The sequence below is a fragment of the Silene latifolia genome, chromosome 9, assembly GCF_048544455.1.
Source record: "Silene latifolia isolate original U9 population chromosome 9, ASM4854445v1, whole genome shotgun sequence".
NCBI lineage: Eukaryota > Viridiplantae > Streptophyta > Magnoliopsida > Caryophyllales > Caryophyllaceae > Silene > Silene latifolia.
Window position 1 is genome coordinate 16111765 of NC_133534.1, and position 13561 is coordinate 16125325.

Here is a 13561-nt window from a genome sequence, read left to right on the forward strand (position 1 = left end):
TTAGGCATTGGCGCTCGATGGAGGAATAATCGTCAAAGCTAATATACCACTTATTACTGCAGCGCCAGCTCCAAGTAAAAATGTTGGTATGTTACCGCCTCCAAATAAGTTTTCCCATGGTCCACTAATCAATGACACCAACATCTACAAATAAACATAGCAAATAATTAAATAAACTATTTAAGTGAATAATAACATAAAATTATTAGATTTTTGTAAGATACAACATAATGACAAATAATGAACCCGATATTTAACGATACTGGATAAATACTTACTTGTGGTACACAAATTGCCAAATTCATGAGTCCTAGTGATAATCCTGATTAATAAAAAGAACAATATAGAAAAGCTTGATTAATAATTTTACGGAGTGATATATCTGAATTTGCAATAGAAAATGAGTCAAGGAGGGTAAAAATAATCTAACCGTGGCCAGCTCCAGAGTCAGATGAGAACATTGATGCCAATGCAAATGGAATACTATAAGTAGCCTGTCAATACAACTATTTTTGTAAAAGATGAAAATCAATGTATAAATAATTTGTTATGTAATACTCTTTACGTTAAAATAATCATTGTTTACCAGCTGTTTTATTCTTTTTAAGATATATTTAATCAATACAATGAGCTTTGAGAGTCAAACTGACCGCTTGTGGAATTCCGGTGGCGGCAAAGAGAGCTAAAGTGGCTGATTTAATTCCGCTATTGGGCAGCGTGCCGGGAGGCGCATGTTCCCTAGCTTTCTCAGCTAACTTGGTCAGAGGCCATGTGCATGCTAAGGCAACAGCCAATACAAAATTAACAAGACCCCAAGTTATCCTTGCACCACCCAACAATTTTGATAATGGGTCAATAGTTATGGACATTAGACCTAATGTTGCTGCTGTTAACATTAGACCTAATGCTCCTGATCTTACTCCCATGTCATACAATTTTATTTCTTCTGGGATCCCCTACAATAATAAACACAACCATGTGATAGGTTATAAACTTATAATCAATTCTACACTCGTCAAATTAAACCTGGTTTCATGTTGGGTTTTTTAGTGATTGGACCAACTCGTAAAGGTTATTTTAAATTAACGAGGTCGTTCTATATTAACTGGAAAAATAAAAAGCTAACTTGATTATTCGGGATTTTCGATCATGTACTAACAAATTTGAAAATAATTCTAATACAAATTAAATGAGTTTTTGAACCAATATCATATGAACTAAATTTCCATTGCTTTTAATGGCTAAGTTAGCTACCATGACATAAGAAATAATAAAGTAACATTCTTTTTGTATCACTATCAACTTTGCATTTTTTTAATGCATAAAATAGATTCGGTAAATGTAACGAATCTAGTGACATAAAAAAATTATGATGCATATTGTTGTAAATATTGTGTAACAAACTTTCTTTACCTAAGAAGACAACAAAAAAGAAGAAGAAATTTACCTTAGGGTTACCGCCGTAGATTTCAAGGCCTACCCAATCAGTGTTAAACATAGTGAAAGGAAACCAAGCAATCCAATTAAAAGCAGTAACAATGAAAAGAAGCCACATTGGCCTTCCAAGGTTCTTAAAAGAGGTCTTCACTTGTGCAAAAAAAGGAACACTGTCATCGTGAACAGTCTCGACCTCGGGTTCGACCACGAGAAATAGTGGAACCGCAACCACTAAGAGAAGGAAGACAATGTCTATAAGAAAACATGTTTTAAGGTTCGCACAATATGTGTCACAAGCATTTGTTCTTGTGAAAGGAAGGATCTTATATAGTGTCGGACCCGACCCAGCCGCATAACCAAGGATATTTCCTACTGCCATGAAAAACGAAAAAAATCCGTTGGCTAATCTCATTCTTCCATGGTTATGTTTTGAGAGATCTGCCAAGAATGCCCTACTCGGATCCTGCATATAATAGCATGCAACATGGATATTTATATTACGAATTGAGTTATATAGCAACTATTAGCAATAGAAGAAAATAAATTTATGTTATAAAACGGTCATATATGAGAACATTTCATATAATCTAATGTTATCAAACAACTTAGGTTCTGCTCATACATACAACAAATATGGGGGTACGTCGGGGTGAAGTTTCAAATATTCCAACATGATTATTTAGATTTTAAGTTTAAAAAAAAAGTATTATATTAATTTCTTAATTCTAGAACATATGCTAAGATCAACCTAGTATAATTTTTTTATATTATAAAACGGTCTTTTTCTTTTCTTTCATTCTTAAGTTGATATATGGACTCATTTTAAATACACCCGTTCAATCATTTATTCTTTCGATAACAACATAATTTGATAAGAGAGTTACTAGAATACTAACCTGGACCATGTTATTAGCAACATCAAGGATCCAAAACCCCACAACAAAAATGGCCACGGCTCTAGGCTTAGTCTTTTTACTAAGATCATCACCAAACCTATAACCAAGGTCCGCAGCAAACCCAATCAAAAGCACTGCAAAACAAATTAATGTGGTGCCGATTGTGATAAAAGGTTTTCGTCTACCAAACTTAGATTTGGACCTATCACTCGTATAACCCACAGTTGGTTGGACCAATATACCCGAGATTGGTCCACATAACCATATCAAGGACGACATTGAGTGACTAACCCCTAATAGCTGAACGTAGGGTGTCAAGAGAGACAATTGTAGTGCCCACCCAAATTGCACCCCGGCCGCAATCGACGCGACCGAGATGATCTTCCATAACGGTGTTGCTGTTTCTGTTGATACGTGTCTCTTAGGCTCATCAGAATTCATATTATCCATGATTACTCTGTTAAATTAACAATGAACTTGTGTATATTTTTCACGTAATTAGTTTTTCTCTCACGATAATATTAAAATAAGAAGTAAGAATTACTTTTTGTGATGAAAAACTCCAATATGTAGGTATTTAAATCGTGAAAATTGATAGAAATGCAGCTCAAAAGAAAGTTGTATTGAGTTGTAATATGGATAAGCTCATAATTAAAATGATTTGGATTTTAGATTAGGGAAAATTATACAAATGCGGTTAAAACCAAACATGTATGGTTGAATGTATAATCACTTAGCTGCCTTATTAAGAAGGATATTAACTAAAAATATCATTTCCTCACAACGTAATGTATAAGCTATAATGATATGTCAAGTACACCGATTCAAACTAGAATTCACACTAGATATAGTAATCAACCAAATTTTCATTAAATAAAACTTAAAATTTGCCAATTTCAACCAAAATTTTCATCAAGTAATGGTGATAAACTAGTTTCGAAAATATTTTATTTTTCCTTACTTAATTTAATATGTTGGTTAAATACCGTACAAAAAAATAATGATTGCCTCTATGTAGAAGAGACTAGAATATAAAATTCCGATATGAATCGATCTGATACGCCTCAATCTATAATCAAGCAAATTAATTTAAATTTAACTATTAATTTTAATTGATCTAAATTTTGATGATTACATCCAACATTATTCAAGCTCGGACTCAAAAGACCAAGCTAATCCAATCAAAAAAAATACCCAAGATATAATAAAAAAACGCCTCGATCTATAATCAAACGAACTGAAATTATTTAGAAGTTAAGGTCCCTTCGATATTTATTTCAATTGGTGAAACATATATTTCCGCAACATAAGTTAATGATGCATGGCCAATATACCACACATAAAAAAAAACCTCAAGTCATTAAACACTTTTCAACTCAACATACACATCCACCATCATTTCTTAAGCAACCACTAAGTATGAGTTATATATGAACTTCAGACAGAGCCATGATTTGAGCTCAGTAGCGGCAAAGAATTTTAACGGGCTAACGAATAATAATGTAAGAAAAATTTGAAAGAAGTTTGAAAATTTCAACTAATAATGAAATTTTCATTCTCCGGCGGAGACGAGCGCCCTTGTTAAGCTCCCTTAGATCCATTGCTTTGCTCCACAAACATCTTAAAATTGTCCGTCGATTTAGTAGTTGAAGAATGTAATCTTCTCATACTCGAAGGAAATCAATCAAAACACACAATCGCATTCGGTGTTCTTATCAAATTGCAAAATTTGTTATCAAAATGGAAGTATGCTAATCCCGTGGCATCATACCACATTTTTGATTCACAGTTGCAATATAAAGGATTCCAAATCATTTGTATTCCTTCGATAAGAGAAAAAATATGTTTTTTATAACGGTAACTAGTAAGTTTTTGTAAAATCCCGCCGGTGAGTGTTGTAGATCTTAAGCCAACCGACAGGTAATTGGAATCGTATTTAGGCCTCAAGAGCGTGAGGCTCTGATACCATAATAGAAATTGAGAGGGGAAATCATAAAGGTGATTGTGATTGATAATCGTTCGTGGTTCCTAACGATTACAATGGTACGATACTTATACTACTCCTAAGATATAAATCATATAAACTAATATCGCAATATAATATAAATTATTCTAATACTGATATTATTCCAATTACGGTATATTACAATATATACCATAATATTTTCCTAACACGAAGATACGGAATATATTACGTAGTATATTACGGTATATTATATGAGTTGTATATATTTCCATATATCATAGTTTCCTTATTATGTAAATTAGAAACACTATATAAGCCATATTGTATATTGATGTTAATTAAGCAACAAGAAAATATCCCTTAATATTGTGAGTTTTACATGAATCCTTATTACTAAAAGGCTTGCTACTAATGAGCTTATTTGACAATTTTTCCAATGATGTAATATATATTATGAGATCAGCAATAATTCGTATCATAGCATTAATTAATTATAGAGGTGTGATAGTCCATTAGAATCGGGATCTCGACATAAGAAGATATTGTCCGGCAAAAAAAATAATATTTATCGTCTATGTTGCAATGTCATTCTTGTACGTAGCAACTTATGTAGGAAATATATTCCTATAATTTGAATCCAAGATGTCCCAGGTGTGGGAAAAAAAGAAGAGATAAAATAACATATGCTTTTTTTTTCTACTGAATGGAAGCTCGTGTCATATAGGCTATTTCCCCTTTGTACCTTGACCATAGTTAACATGATATTTACATAGTGAAAATATTGGTTTAGAGAGTGATTGTGTTATGGTGAGAAAGATGTGTATGGAGTTGCAACTATGATACCATGAAACATTTTACGGTCAAGTAACTTGCGGTCATTTGAGCAAAAACGGAAAGAGTCATGCTATGATAATGCATAATGTTGGGATCGAGATTGACAAGTGGTCCCTTCCTTAAAGCTATTTTTCAAGGGTAATCTTGACGCAACAATTGCTACTGCTCTGATGGTTCATTAAGCTATCTATTATTTTTTCATTAAGTTGTGCTCAATTTGAGGGTAATTTGATGAGAAACTAATTTGCTGCGGGAAACGAACATTAGACATAAAACTTTAGATTCATTTCCAGAATTGTAATTGCTTTTAAGTCTATAACTATTGTGTCACTTGTGCAAAAATGCATGAGAATAAAATACATTTGTGTAATAAAACGCATCAAAGCATATAATACGTATCTATTTAATTTTTTATTTTAATTACTTATGCCAAAGGTAGAACGATGTTTTAAAATAATGCTCAAAAATAAAATATTTATTTTTTTGGGTCGGTTTTGAAACTATTTGTCAAAATGGTATCCACGTAGGCTCGGAAAATTCTGAACCTGAAATACGGGATAGACACGCCATTTGAAATGGCGTGTTTACTATCAAATTAAAAAAAAAAGAAAAAAAAAAGAGAGAGAACACGCCATTGGAGTTGGCGTGTCTTTATCAAACTAGAAAGCAAACTAAAGTGGGTGTATTCTTTACCCATTTTCCATATCTTTACAACATCAAACATTCAAACTTATCCTCACCCCCAAATACGGATCTCGAAGTACATTATGCATGTTGTCCGGTGGACTTAAATCAAGCCCGGTGGCCGGTGCTAAGAGTCTCTCGGTATTTGGGTTAATTTATGGTTGTTCGAAATGGTGAGAGCGGTGGGTTAAGGTGGTCGAGTGGTGGTAGGGATGGTGTGAAGTAAGATATGTAGTGGTGGTTGAGGGATAAATGGTGAGCTCAATTGGTCGTTAATGTGTGGTGGTGGTCGCCGTGTAAATCGAGATCGAAATGAACAAACGAATTGAGAGAAGGAATACCGGTGATGTAGTTGATTATTCATATCAATTTGAAAAGTCACAATTACAACAACTTTTTAATTATAATACTCCAACCTATTATGGTGCTTCTGAAAATACTCCAAACTTTATTTTAACTAGCAATATATCCAACTTTCACACTCCTTCCCTCGTATTAGAATAGGTTCACCTGCTACCTGCTGAGCTAGTAAAAATATTTTAACCCCTCCTAACATCTCTTTTTCTTTTTCATCGTCATTTATACAGACTGTATTTCATCAACACCATAGACTCAACAACATTATAGCATAGGGAGCATCTATTAACAATTATTATTCCACGTCTTTAGTTGAAAGTTGTCAATTGTTGCAAGAGAGTTCTCAAATCTCAATAGCCAGGGTACCTATGAAAACATGCTTTGGGATATTCATAGAATCCCAAACAAGGTAGTTTGCCCAAAGTTTCTTCTCTCTTTTTAATCTCCAAAATTCATACACATCCTTTAGAAGTAGCTTACCATTTACCAGTGGAGGTCCATCTGAAGTTTTTTTGCAGCTTCAATCCCGTTTATCCCACCTACTAGTTGACAAATTCATCCCTAACCTTCAAAATATGCCTCCAACCCAGTCCTGCCCCCAAGCTAATTGGCGTATCCCAAATATTTTATTCTTTTAAATAGTAATTCAAAATACACTAAACCTATATTCTGTTTGTCTGGCCTTCAATCTTCCAAATCCAATTTAGTTTGAGACTCTTATTCCAACTCAAAATCTCTCTTATGTCAAATCCCCTTTCTGTTGTAGGGTTAAGCTGGGCTAGTGAGAATGAGCGAGAGAAGCGTCACTTTAGGGCTCTCTGTGATTTGTTTTTAGGGTAGTTGTTGGGATTTGGTAGATTCAATTAGGTTGATTCGGAATTTTTAGGTGTTTCTGATTGATTTTTTTGGTAATATGATTTGGGTTTTCTGGGTTTTTCTGAATTCTTTAGTATAGGGAAAAGAGAGAAGATGAAGATCAATATAATGAGAAAGGGGTAATATTTTTACCTGCTAGTGTAGGTTAATAAACGATCAATTCTATTAAAAGTGAAGGGGTGTAATAGTTGGTTATATTGCTAGTTAAATTATAGTTTGGAGTATTTTGGGAAGCACTCCAATAGGTTAGAGTATTCTCATTAAATAACCCTTATATAAATGATAGTTGTTGGTGGTTTTTGTTGTGGAAGGAGAGATCTTATGACAATGGAGGATTAATTTGGCCTAGTGATAGGAGTATGATGGTAAGAGGACAGAGAAAAGAGGTGCGGTGCCGACGATACACAAGTACTGCTTGGTTTTCTTGATTTTTAAGATTACTAAAATACACGCCAATAGTAGTGAGTGTCTATCCCAAAAGACACGCCATTGCCAAGGGCGTGTTTAGGTTAGTTATTTTTTTTTCCAGTAAACACGCCATTGTCAGTGGCGTGTTTACTTCGTGTTTCAGGTTTTAAAACCTCAAACCTACGTGGACACCATTTTGATAAATAGTTTTAAAACCGACCCAAAACAATAAATATTTTATTTTTGAGCATTATTTTAAAAACGGATTCCCAAAGGTATTCCTAAACAACCATTTTTCATTTATTTTTTAAAATCCTATTAATTTACATATTGAGAAGCATGATTCATTAATAATAAAATTAACTATTTAAATTCAAACTTGCAACCGAATATATAGAAAACAAAAGTAATTGTTGTAGAATTTAAAGAAGTCTAGCTGAATATTGCTGAAGATAGAGTGTATTACATTTCACATACTCCCTCTGCCCCGGTCATTTCACATACTCCCTTCATCTTAGATATCATTTGCCGTGTATAACGTGAGTGTAAATAACTAAATACTTAAACGTGTAAGGGTTTGTGTAGTAGTACATTGCTTGTATGTGAGGAAGGTCATCAACAGAGTATAAGAGACAATGGATCCATGTAACACCCGCGCTTTTCACGTTATAATTTTAAGATATTTTAATCATTTTATTTAAAAGAATTGTATTTCTAAAACTTATATTTATAAAAATATAGCTGTAGCTGTAGAATAGTAATAATAATGATCATCTTGGCCATTTAAAGTATGTAGTTACTTTTGGGTCGTGTTTTTGGTGAAATCCGACTCAATTAGAGTTATTGGGCCTTCTATGACTTATGGGCCTTTTCTCCTACTCTTTTCTCTTCATAAAATCCTTGAGGAAAACCCTCATATCTTCATCTCATTAGCCAAAATTCTGAAATTTTCCTCTCAACAAACACCATTGAAGCTCTTGTCTCACAAAAACTTGAATCCATCATATCTCCCTCAATTCTCCACCAATTTGAGTCATTTTCGCGCCAAATTCTTCCTTGTTTCGCCCTCCATCTTTCTAAGTAAGAAAGATTTCAACTTTCTTCATATTTCAAAATTCTTGTCTTACAAGGGTTTGAACATCCAACTAATTTTTTCATTTTTGCGTTTAGGGTAAGGATTGGACAACCCGGATGAGGTAGCTAGATTGGGACGATTCTATTGAGGATTGAAGTTGGAAAAGGTAACGGTGATAGGTTACACAACATTATGTCAAATTTGTGTGTTTATATGTTGTAGTTTACTCATATTTGTGTTAAAGTTTGAATTTTTACATGTTTTACATGTTTGTTGTTGAATGAGTTTGTATGTGAAACCATCTCATGGTTGTTTGAGGAAATTTCTAGTCTTTTGGTTACATGAGTATTTACATGGATGAATTAGTGAGTAAACCATCTTATTCATGCTTAATATTTGTGTTTAATCATGTCATGAAGTTATTAGTTTGGAAATGTTTGATTTGAAAACAATTTGGGTAAAGTTGGTTGTTTGGAGTGTGTAAACTAATGGTTTGAGAACAATTAGGTAAAGTTAGTTGTTCTGATATGTAAACTATTGATTTCCATCTCAAGTAGTCATCCTGTCTCAAGTATACATATGAAATTTCTTGTTAATTATATGTTCTTATTCAATTGGGTAAGTTATTGTTGAAGTGTGAGACCACGTCCCACGATTTGAGCTAGGCACGGCAAGAATGGCTAGGTACGACACCCTAGGCATGTGCCTTGGTGTCTGATGGTTCAAGGCACGGCTGAGCAAGGAATGACACGGCCCTGATAGCGCGGTGCCCTTGTTCCTGTAAGGGTTTGGCACGACTCTTGCCACGCCTTCAACAACTTATTTCTTTTTATGTTTTATACACTATATTGACATATATTGAGCCATGGGCATGCATTATGGTCCTTGTGTTACCCCTATATCGTAGTTTATGCTTATGGATGGCTCAGGTTTGGTTTGTTTACGTTTTGCCTCGTGTTTCATATAACGTAACGCATTGTAATATGACACTTCATGTTTTAAGTTTATTTTGTGATACATTTTGATAAGTATGATATGTTTTGATAATGATTATGTGAATTAATTGTGTTGCAATAATAATGAGGTGAAATGGCATTCAGATGTGTTGATGGTTTCATGAGGCTTTTGTAGCATTTTTTGGTGAACTTCGGGACGAAATTCATTTTAAAGGGGGAAGACTAAAATACTGTAACACCCTCACATACCAAGGTGCCTTACCAAGACCACCCTAGCATGGGAGACTGCTACCATCTAGGTTTTCCGAGGGTAGTATATCAAAGTTACAATTCAAAAACATTTAATTAAGTATAAAGTTAAAGTTAATGATTACAAGTTCCAAAACCAAATCCAAAACAAAAGTTCACTAGTGCTCAAACAACTGAAACTAAAACAGTAAATCTCATGACAACGAAAGCTAGACTCGAAGTGATGACTCCCCATCTCGTCCCCATAGCTAAAGACCATCATCACCTGTCATAATCTGCTCACCATCCCCGAATGGATCACTGCAGATTTTACAAAACAACAACGGGGTCAGTTCACTGCATAATCAAAATAAGGCAAAGTACGATAAGATAAACAGCTGTTGACAATTCACCTCTAACTCCCAATCACATCTCGTAACTGACTACACACTAAAGTATGTAGCCCTGCCAGTGGGGGACCACATCCTTGCCCACCTAAGCCCCCGCTCATCAACGAGTGATAACCCTGTTCATTAATGTACACATCCCCTCATGTGGCGGATTCCACAGAGGGCGAAACTAGGACGTGAAGCCACTCCCACAAGTGAGCCCACTCAGCCGAGGACGCACCTCGCGAACATCATCAACCATCTCAACACCAACACCAAACTCCAATCCAACACAGCAGTTAATCACAATATCAATCGTACAAACAATCTCAACACAATCTTAAATCAATTAAACAGTAAACCGAGTAGGGGAAACCCTACCTTTTAGCAATACTCTGATCACAAGCAATCAATTATGATCCTTCACATATCCAACACCTACACAACATAATTATGTATAATTACCATCTACTCAATCAATTAATCATTCACATAACCTAGACTCATCACAACTTAATAGGAATATCAACTTAAAGAACAAACACGACTTTTCCTGATTTTCCAGCACATGACAGACTCGGTATAAAATGCATAATTAATTCCGTAAAAATCAAATCGATACAAGGACAATTGGATTGGAACCCCATGAGTATTAGATACAACTCTTATCTAACGAATGTTTCTCAAATTGCAAACTTATCAAGTGTTTTCAGACTGATTTCCAAAAGCTGACAGTATTCGTCGCATAAAAAGTATCGATTCATAAAACGAGTTTAAAACATCATTTTTCGGTAATTCCAAATTCTATTGTCATCTAGATTCCACAAAGATGATGTATGAAAAAGCCCCAAAACTTAATCGACATATAAATTAAGGTTTCAAACCATTTTCCACAACCAAATCAGATTCGGGAACTTTTGAGCGATAGGTTCATAAATAAATCACAAAGAACAAACCATAAGGAATTAGGCTACAAAATTTGATATGCATAAACTATACTTCAAATAAACAGGACTCTCTTTTCAAACTTTTTGAAGAAGAATAATTAAAATAGTATAAACAATTGAATGAAATCGACTTACAAACATGAAAATCGAATTAGGTTGAAACAGGTGAGAAATCTCCAATCAATAGAAGGCTCGACAACTCTTCTTCCTCTCCCTCTCTCTAGGTTTATAAATGGTTTCAGATATGCTCAAATGAAATTAGAAATGACACAAGCATTATAAACAAAACCCTTGGTCAAAACATAAAAAAAACCGTCAAACTTTCTTAACCGGTTTTTTCGGTCAAGTGCACTCGGCCGAGTACTCCAACTAAAATACGGAGTATTACAGTCTTCCCTCCTTAAAAAGAAATTCGTTTCCGAAGTTCCCACCAACTACAATAAACGACATCTGACATCACCTATACTTAGCACAATATAACTCATACTCATAATATAACTCATATGCATAACTACTAAAATCTATGCTAACTCATATAAACTTGAGTAAACTCGGGTTGTCACATTTTATCCCCCCTAAAAAGAAGGTTACGTCCCCGTAACCTAACTCGTATAAAACCACACATGCCACGCGATATCACGGTCCTTCCTCACAAATACAATTCATAATAAAACATATAAACAATATATGCAACTATACAATTCTAAATAAAACATATAAACAGCATATGCAACTATAGTTCAACCACACACGGAAGCTATCATTCAATATAATAAACATTTTACCGCATTGTTTGAAGTAGTAATTACTAATGGAAATCCAAATAACCACATAGCAAAACATAGTATCACATTACATCTCCCTAAAAACAAACTTCGTCCCGAAATTTCTTATTCATCCCGTATACCAACAAACCCCGAGGTTTCGTGATGCACCACCAACATCTTAAACGACATAACAAACCACAATCCACCACACAAGGTCAATATTCGTGTTCATCTGTCATATTTAACTCGTTCCTAGGAGATTGTAAATCATCAAATCATGTCACATTTCGGTAAGAACTCGTAAAGCCCTAGTGCAGACCAAAGCTCACTTAGCCAACTAATACCAAAAGGACGAGACCAACCACTATAAACAACTTCCACTCATAACTGAATACTAGACAACCAGCACCCCGTGACGTATTATAAACAAATAACCTCATCTCAAAATCTCATACCATACACCGTGTCAAGCCCCTGGAGACCGTCATAATTCACCAATCGTTGTCGACCACATGTACGAGTGCTATATATATACTAACAACTTACTAAGTATGTTATCGACAATATAAAATAAAATCACTGTTTATGCACATATACTCGAACGGTAAACATATGCAATAACACAACCTTTAATTACATATAAATGTTATTACTAGTTCAAATGACCGAACATGCTTGACTTATTATGTTACTAATAAAGCTTCCCAACAGAGTTACCAATTTCATCGCAATTATCAAAATGCACAAGGGATGTAAACCATAAAAGCCATCTTATCGTTACTCATGCTCATCTATATCTATATATAAGTATAATAGAGAAACCACTACCCATTAACCTGTACACATGTCAATCTCTCCTTACTCCTTTTCCCGCCTAACACAACTCTCTTCAACATAACCCTAAAATAATCTCTTATTTACCTTTATCTAATCGCCATTCACTTTTCCTCGCTGTATACATCCATTGCATCCTCCTCCTTCATTCTACTTCTTCATCCTCCAAACACACGATTAGAGTTTAATCAATCAATCTGCATCCACTGACTTTTAAGCCAAATTTCTAAATCTATCCTATTCCCCTACAATTTTCCTATTCGGTTCGTTTCTCTCAACCACTGGCGCTTCGCTTCGCTGCAAAATTGATTGGAGATTATCGAATGCCAGTTTTCTTAATGGGGTATTTTCATCGTCTATTAGATTTCGGTAATTAGCTTCAGTCATTTATATGTATCAGATAGGATTATAAATTTGCATTATAATTGACAATTGAATTAAATTGATTAATTATTAACCCTAAAATATACGAAGTACTCGTATTTCTCTCGCAACTTTTTCTACTAAGTACTGTTATTGTTTGGGCGATTTATGTGAGATTTGCGTGACATAATGCTTTTGAGGATGTTTTGATGCTCATCACTTTACAATTAAGAGCCCTTATCCATTAAATTTAAGCATTAATTATAGGAAAAGATGCACAAAGTAGTTACTGAAGCATTAGAGTTTTCAAATCAATTGTACGAAGTTCTTAAAGAGGTCAGTTAGGAATCTTACTATTAGTATTAGAAGTGTCGTTGTTTAAGTTTCTGAATTCCGACCAATTTGAAAAGAAAATTTGCAAAGCTATAGTCATCTCTATTATGATTGACTATTGCGAACAATAAATTTAATTAAATGACTTAGGGTTATTTAAGACAGGTATAACGGGGATATTGAAATGGAGGAAGTATTATTTAAGACCGGT

The 13561-nt window shown here is 34.3% G+C and overlaps 1 protein-coding gene across 1 annotated transcript in view; it reads right to left on the reverse strand.

Moving 5' to 3' along the window:
* The window catches only part of LOC141600629 (sucrose transport protein SUC8-like), a 31793-nt gene continuing 18232 nt past the window's right edge, over positions 1 to 13561 (reverse strand). Inside the window, exons 2-8 of the mRNA XM_074420875.1 lie at positions 6925 to 6977; positions 2334 to 2727; positions 1448 to 1900; positions 651 to 956; positions 431 to 494; positions 279 to 322; positions 1 to 144 (exon numbers count right to left, since the gene is read on the reverse strand). Of these exons, the coding sequence (XP_074276976.1) occupies positions 1 to 144; positions 279 to 322; positions 431 to 494; positions 651 to 956; positions 1448 to 1900; positions 2334 to 2727; positions 6925 to 6977 (1458 nt within the window). The remainder of the gene's footprint in view (positions 145 to 278; positions 323 to 430; positions 495 to 650; positions 957 to 1447; positions 1901 to 2333; positions 2728 to 6924; positions 6978 to 13561) is intronic.